Genomic DNA, 8,838 nt, shown 5'->3' with positions numbered 1-8,838 from the left:
ACAAAAGCACGAAAATCAGTGTTGTGTACTATTACTATTTTTACAATTTCATAATTTTATAAAATTATATGAAAACATTAATAAATTAATAGATAATAAATAAAATTGAAATAACCAAAAATAAAAATACATCAAATTCTTTACATGCCGACGGGGAATCGAACCCCGGTCTCTATTTTAATATTTTTAATAGAAAATATAGGAAAAATATATATAAAATAACAGAAAAAATACAAATTTTTACATCACGACGGGGATTTGAACCCAGCGCAACCACCACCCCGGGAAGGTGCTGAGGGGTGGCAGTACTACCCACTGTACTGCCAAATGTATTACCAAACAGGTAGCTAAAAGTTAAACTTGTAATATAGTTTTACAAGAGGGATGAAGGAGTGGAGTAAAGAAATTGTCAAGAAGAACAGTTAGGAACAGAAAAATTGGTATATGTATATAGAGCTGAAATTTGCAAGAATTCTTACCAGTTGCTACTGACCTTACCAAGCAGTAACAACGTGTTCCATTCCTTCCTGCGCGTAAGCGAGGAAATTGTTATAAATGCAATCGGCCGTCTCACTCGAAAGGGGCATTCCCATGAAATGGAAGTTGGTGTGGTCAATTTGATCTACAACCTCCAGCATTATGGGAATGCTCCTTTCGTCGTGATTTACGACGAAATACATTTGAAGTGGGACGTGCGTGGCAACAAGTAATATGCTATACTGGAACGTTGCCCTGGAGTACCCTGTGCTCTGGGATTTCGTTCACCTGCGCAAAGTAATCGCGGAGAAGTTCGAGGTGAAGGACACGGTGATGGAGCAGCTGTACTGTACTACCTGACCTTCACAGCCGAGCACTGGCAGGACACCGTGTATCCACCGGTCCCGATTTACACCCATGATCCCGACAATGTCTTACGGGCTCGGACGATTACGGAGCTGACACAGGTTCAACGGCTTGTGGAACGCGTTATGTCCTACCCGGGGGCCACCGGGTTCACCACCTTGAACCGCCTTAACAGCACCAACCTGGAGCTGCACGGATCGTCGATTGTTGCCCAGGTGCACCGAATAGTGCAACATATGGAAGTCGTGCCGGCATATCGGGAGGAGTTTGCGAGAAATCCGTATCGGTTCATGGCGACTGTCGTTGGAGTCGTGGAAAGAATCACTCCCAAACCGGGAACCGGCCCTGAGGACGTTGGATGACGTTGCCATGCGTGAAGAAATCGGTCCTTTTCAGGACCACCAAAAATTCATAGAGATGGAAATATTTTCATTTATTCAATTTACAATTCACATTTGCGAAGGCTGGAAAGGTTCTTGGTAAATTTGAGTGTCGGAGTACAGGATGGGTAATTCGATTCAGTTTGCAACTGTAGACTTAATGAGCTGTAACAAAATCAAGGCAGAACTCGGATTAACAATCCCCAGGAAACGTGTGAGCCAAATTTTACACGGAAATTTGAACCTTTAATATCAAAATAAAGTTGGCAAGTTTAAGATTGTGAGGCGGCAATCCTGGAAAATCAAGTGAGTTGAAAAATTCCGGTGGATAGTTCACGACATCCTCTTCATTAGTTTTCGTATCAACTGCCCTCATTTCGCCAGGAATGTCATCTGGAATTTTGAAATTTAATTCATTTACATATGGTTACATATTTACATTTTTTTTAATTTTATAGAATTTTGTGGCTTTTAGATTTCTTAATTTAGATGCAGGGCAAAGAGACGTTTACATTTCAAGATTTCAAGTGACATTTTACCACAGAAAATTTACATTTTACCAAAGACAATTTGTTTATATATATAAATAAGTTCTTTATAAATACCTATAAATACTTATAAATATTGAAAAATATTGACATTAATATTTATACGATACTAAAGTCACTCAATTGTTTGCCTTCCCGAAAACCCTCCAATAACACTTAAACTTTATGGTATGCTATTAAAGTTGTAATTGACTTGTAAGTATTATTACGAATCTCTTGTATGGGAATAAGTAGTTATTATATAGGCACTTTGCTATGGGACAGTGTTAGGTACACAAAGGAGGAATATAAATTATAGAGAAAGTAGAAAGGTTCAAGGGCATCGAAACCGTTTTTCAGGAAACACTTAAAAAATACCTCTAAACTATCACATTAGATTCATTGCAAAGGGATGACCTACCTGTTTGAGGGTTGTTTGAATCGCAACACGGGACCAATCGTAAAAACAGGTTCATTGACAGTAAGAGGGAGGAGAGAAAATATAAATGAGCGAAGGATCGATTTGAGAGGATTTTACATGGTTGAGAAGGAGGTTTGAGATCGAAGTTAGTTCACATTATCACAGCTAACAGCTAGTACATAAACTAGTAATCTTTCAACAACGATGGATGACCTCGAAATCATTTTTATCGATTCCCAACCGGAATCAACCATAAATCTGGACTCTCAGCCGAGCTCCGTAGACCTGTCCTTGATTTTTGGGATTAAGACCCAAACCTATCTCGAGAGCAACTTGACCTGGTTAAGTGACATTAAATGGGATGATGACGACGATGACCCAAGGAATGCAACGCCTAATAATGATAATCCATCATACATTTTCCCGGATGATGACAACATTTTCGATTTAGTAGATAATCAGGATGATGATAAAAGATCTCAACTCCAGGAACTACTTCGGGATGAAGATGATGATGAGTTAATTGCTGCGGTAAAATTAGCTGAGGCGAAATTTTAATAATACGAATACATATTTATATAATAAGAATATTTTATGTATTTTTCTAAAAACAATATATACATATGTATATAATAAATATAACACATTTAACCACTATTTATTTTAAATGTTTGCTGTTTTACTTTTGATTGGTTGAATTTCACTTCCTCTTATTACAAGAGAATCATAGGATTCGTTTGAAACAGGTTTCTTCCAAGTGAGGATTACACAAAAAGAATAAGTGGATTTCAGGTAGAATAGAGGTTGTAACCTTTCCCTCATATTATTAGATTGACCCAGTAGGAATCGTTTGAAACAGGTTTGTGAGCAGGTACTGTTTGTTTTGGATATAAAAGATTAAGAAGGTGTTTGGGGGCCTAAAAAGATACCATTTAAAAAGGAAACCCTTAGTCCTATTTCAATAGTGAAAGTGGTTAGTTCGATACAAAAAAAAAAAAAAAAAAAACTTAAAATGGCATCAAAAGTTAAGTGCAACATGTGTGATAAGTCCGTTGACTTTTCAGAGTTTCAATCTCATTATGAGAGATGCTCTGATTATCGTAATAATGTGGTGTGTGATCTTTGCTCTAAGTCCATCGACTTAATAGAGTTTGATAGTCATTATGAATCATGCTTGGGACCTAGGAATGCTTTTGAGATTCTTGTGAGCAAAGGATCTAATTCAAGTGATCTTCAAGGTCCTTCAACGTCAGGAGCTTCAAAACGGCCTCGATTGGATACTCCGATGGAACTAATGATTATTGACTGTTCAATTTGCGGTGAAAGTTACCCTTCGTCTAGGGAAAGACGCCATATGATGTCGGACAAACATAAGAATGCAAGAGCAGCTCAACTAGAGGAAAATGAAAACGTTATTTTAATTTCAACGGAGTCGCGATTTCCTTTAAAATCATATCGTTTTCACTCAAATAAAAGTGAACAGATTGATTTAAAAGAGTTTTTTCATGATTGCAAAAATGATATTATCAATTTATTGCGTCACTGCATGAGTGAGTACAGATCCATAAAATACAATTTAAAAGTATATGGATTATACGTTAAAAACACTGAAGATGAAAGCTTAACAGAAACAATGAAGCATTTCATTACTCCATACAAACCAATATATGAAAACGAGCTGATTGATGATCATCTAAATGATACCATAGAAAATTTGATAACTCTCAGCAGTGAATTCCAGGAGAAGGATTCAGGCTGGGCAATAAAGTGTTTTAAATATTTTGAACTTACCATGATAAAACTAGAGCATATCGCTGCAAACAGGTTTATCCAAGCTCCCAAAAAAATTAAGTCACGAAATGCACTCATAAATGTTAAAAATGACGATGATTTTTGTTTCAAGTGGTGTGTTTTAGCATCATTGGCCTATGAAAAACACCTTAAAACTATATATCAAACAGCAGCATTAAAAAAAATTTCCCGAGATAAGTTAACAATACCATCATCCTATCGATGCGGAAACATACGGCAAGACATCATTTATTATGAAGGAGTAAGATTAAATTTTTCCGGAATTGAGTTTCCAATAACAAGCAAAGGAATCAAGCGATTCGAATCAGCAAATGAGGATTTTAGCATCAATGTTTATGAAGTCGATGAGAATGGAAAAAACGTTGTGGGACCCACAGTGAGGACTAAGAAAATTCGGACTCACCACATAAACTTGATTGGAATTAATAGTGATAATATGCAAATGATGCATTATGCATATATAACGTGCATCAGAAAATTATGTTATTCACAACATAGTAAATCCCATAATACTGCATATTTTTGCGAGAACTGCTTGCAATTTTATAGTACAACAAATACTATACATGACACTAAAGAGTGTGGAAAAGTTGCTGCTTTGTATCCTGAACCTAATACCAAAACTGTATTCAAAAGTTTTTCTAAAAAACTATCTCCACCAGTAGTAATTTATGCTGACATCGAAGCAGTTTTGGAAAATTACCATATAAATCTTAATGATCCATCAAAATCATCAACTACTATGGCACAGAGGCATACAGCATGTGCAGCATCATTTTATATTGTACATAAATACAATGAACATCTAAATGAGATGTGGACATACGAAGGTAAATATTTTAACATTCCAGCAAAGGCAATAAACTCACAAACATTATGATTTCGTTATTTCAGGACCGGATTGTATCCAAAAATTTTGTCAAGCACTTAGGATGAAAACCGATGGACTTTATGAGAAGTACTGGAAGTCCTATAAAAAACCAATCTATCAGTTTAACATTTGGGATGAGGATTATCAGGAACACGGTGATTGCTATGCCTGCGAAAAACAAATTTCTGATGATGATCGAGAAAAATTCTTTGATCAGCTTACAGGACAATATGTAGGTCCTATTCATAAGCTGTGTAAACAGACATTTAGATTAAGCGATCCCTTTTCCCGGTAGTTTTTCATAACTTGTCTCGTTATGATATACATTTATTTGTTACGTCAATAAAAGATGAACTAAGACCCATTCCTTGCAATAAAGAGTTATATATTGCGTTAACTCAAAATTGTAAGCTCGATGAATCTTATCTTCATCAATATAAAATTAGATATATAGATTCAAATAGATTTTTAAATTCAAGCTTAGAAAAACTCGCTAGTTATATGAACATAGCGAATTTTAAAATTTTGAAAACTAAATATCAAAGTGAAAAATTTGATATGCTACGACGAAAGGGAGTATTTCCCTATGATTATTTGGATAGTTTTGAAAAATTTGATGAATCCCTGCTTCCTTCGCGAGATAATTTTTATAATTCACTGAATGATGAGGAATGTAGTGTTGAAGACTACAACTTTGCTCAGAAGGTTTGGAGCGCATTTAATTGCAAATCTATTAGAGATTATTTAAAATTATATTTGGAAAGCGATGTTTTAATTCTTGCTGATGTATTTGAGAATTTTAGGAGTCTTTGTTCCCGAGTGTACAGGTTAGACCACATTAATTATGTTACTGCTCCTTCAGTTTCATGGGATGCAATGTTAAAATACACAAGGGTAGAATTAGAACTTGTTAGTGATCCTGACATTTATAATTTTTTAAAAACTGCTGTTCGTGGAGGGTCGACCCAATGTACTCAACGGATTGCAACAGCAAATAACAAATATTTAAATAATAAATTTAAGCCTACCGAACCCATAAATTTCCTTTCATATATTGACGCCAACAACTTATATGGATGGGCTATGAGTCAACCCCTTCCATTTTCTAATTTTAAATTTCTAAGTAACGATGAAATTTCATCTTTCAACGTTCTTAGCATATCGGCATCTAGTGATGTTGGATATATTTTAGAAGTAGATATGCGATATCCTGATGATATTCATAATAAGCATAATAGTTAACCTTTTTGCCCCGAAAATAAGAGGAGGAAAGCAGACAAAACTAATAGCTGACTTAAGTGATAAAAAGAACTATATAATCCATTTGAAGCAGCTACAGTTATGTATAGAGCAAGGTATGATTTTAGAAAAAATATCTAGAGTTTTATCATTTAATCCGTCCTGTTGGCTGAAACCTTATATTGACCTCAATACATCTCTTAGAAAATTAGCTAGCAATGACTTTGAGATAAACTTTTACAAATTAATGGTTAATGCCGTTTACGGTAAAACAATGGAGAATGTAGAAAAACGTCGTGAGGTTGCATTAGTTAAGCATTATGATTCAAGACAAAACTCAGCAGGGTTTAGACAACGCATAGCAAGACATAATTTCCACAGTGTTGAAATCTTTGGAGATAATTTGGCTGCCATTGAATCAACTAAGTCCCGAATTTTTTATGATAAGCCCATATACATTGGAGTTAGTGTACTAGAACTTTCAAAATGGTTAATGTATGACTATTTCTATAATTTTCATTCTGTAAAATGTCCATCATCAAAAATACTCTATATGGATACAGATTCATTTATTATATCATCAGAAGAAGATTTTTATGATTTAATTAAATTCAATCCTAATCGCTTTGATACAACCAATTACCTAGCCTCAAACAGATTCGGTATCAATCTCGCTAATAACAAAGAGCTTGGATTAATGAAAGACGAAAATGCAGGAAAAATAATGACGTCGTTTGCAGGATTAAAAGCGAAAGCATACTCATATTTAATTGCTAAAGATGATAACACTGACTATAACGTAAAAAAGGTTAAAGGCGTAAAAAAGTCAGTAGTGAAACGATTAACTCATACTCATTATATTGAATGCATTAAACATAAAAAAACTTATTATGGACAACAGAGAGTTATTAGAAGTAGAGGTCATAAAATTTATACTGAAATTGTAAATAAGATAAGTCTAAATTATAAGGATGACAAAAGATTTATATTACCTGATAATATTTCAACATTAGCTCATAATCACTATGAAATTAAAAATATTTTAGGTGCTAGTAATAATACACAAAATATGGTATAAGTAAATTTAACATTATATTATTATTATTTTTTAATTTGTGTATAATTAAAACTATATTTCAATGTAAAAAATACACAAAAATAAATTAAATCTGATAAATATTTTGCGTGCTTAATTATTTTAATATACTCTTTTTATCTAGCCATGAATTGTGTGTTTCATCGAAACCTAACCATTTAACAAAAACTTGTTCTTTTTTCCTTCTGAGTATTTTTTCCACTAAGAAAGCATTTTCATCTTTAACTTTTTGGAGTTCTTGATCATAAAATGAGCCTTTGATCATTTCCCCCTTATAGTCCTCCAGTTCATATGTTACAGGATTAGTAGACTTTACTTTTAAAATTTTAAAAACTTCGGTTGTCCAGTTTGGATCATAGCCCTTTGTAAAAATACCTTTATATTTACTTATTCTAACAGGATCACCAATTGAAAACTTGTGCTTAGGAAATACCTTACAAATATTATAAGCTGTTTTCAAAATAAACTCTTCATTTTGTTTGTTTACATCTATAGGGCTCATTTTTATAGTACGGTGATATGAATTATTATAATCTTTTAGTAAGTCATGCAAGGTATAAATCCACGTATGATTACCCTGCATACTAAAGATTTTCCACATACGATTTTTTAATGTTCTATTAAAACGTTCACAAATAGATGCCTTAAGGTGTGTATATGTGTGGTAATGGTTAATGTTATTCTTGTTCATTAACTCTCCGAAGGCTACATTAAAAAACTCCTTTCCTTGATCAGACTGAATATTTTTAGGTTTATGTTTAGATATTTTTAATATTTTCTTCAATGCTGATAAAACATCTAAAGCTGTTTTAGACTTAACGGGAACTGCATATGCATACTTCGAGAACGTGTCAATTACTGTCAGCAAGTACCTATATCCTTTGTTTTCCTTATAAAAGGGTATCATTTCAACTAAATCGATTTGCCACGTGTCATTAATTCCCTTTTGTACGAATTTACGACGAATGAAATTTCTTCTAGCAGGCTTATGTATTTCATTAAAAACTTGTTGCTTACTCATTTTTAATATAGTTTTTATTTTCTATTGTTATGTTGGGATGATTGCTTATTTAAAAGTGTTTGCTTATACTCAAGAACATCGCGTTTTATTTGATTACACATTTTTTTGGAAATTTCAAAGCATAAACGGGTTAAATCTATTTGCACATTTCTATCATAAGTACCGTCTAAATCAGCTAGTTGAACATCAAATTTTTGTAAGGCTGCACACTTAGGAATAATATTATTATAGTAGAGGTATATAATTTGTTGCTTAAGTATCGTATTCCAACATAAAAATGTGGTAAAAAAAATGCCTAATCTTAAAAACGATCTCCAGGACTCACTATCAAATTCAATTTTATTTCCAAACTGATTTATTATAAACACATACTGCTTATCTGATTTTCGAAATCTAAAATTACACTTAATTGTGGGCAATAATGGATGGTCTATAATTGTATCAGGCATCAAAAAATCATACTGATCAAGTTTCAATTGGATATACTCCTTGTATGTAACCAATTGCATCCATTCATCTTTATCTAAACCGACGAAATTGTTTTTGCTTTGCTGCATCCATATCATTGGAGTGAATTTTCTTGTAGTTGAAAAACCGCATTTGAGTTTTAAATTATGTACTACATAAT

The 8,838-nt window shown here is 33.4% G+C and overlaps 1 protein-coding gene across 1 annotated transcript; it reads left to right on the top strand.

Annotated features, from left to right (window-relative positions):
• The first annotated feature begins 2,923 nt into the window (after window positions 1–2,923).
• Window positions 2,924–5,218, top strand: LOC117188384. The gene is made up of 2 exons (XM_033392169.1): window positions 2,924–4,813; window positions 4,878–5,218. Exons 1-2 carry the CDS (start codon window positions 3,184–3,186, stop codon window positions 5,147–5,149), a joined length of 1,902 nt encoding a protein of 633 aa, XP_033248060.1. The 5' UTR covers window positions 2,924–3,183; the 3' UTR covers window positions 5,150–5,218.
• Window positions 5,219–8,838: the final 3,620 nt, after the last annotated feature.

The sequence above is a fragment of the Drosophila miranda genome, chromosome 3 (genome assembly GCF_003369915.1).
Source record: "Drosophila miranda strain MSH22 chromosome 3, D.miranda_PacBio2.1, whole genome shotgun sequence".
NCBI lineage: Eukaryota > Metazoa > Arthropoda > Insecta > Diptera > Drosophilidae > Drosophila > Drosophila miranda.
Note: the sequence above shows the minus strand (reverse complement) of the source record. Positions and strands in the feature narration are given on the sequence as shown.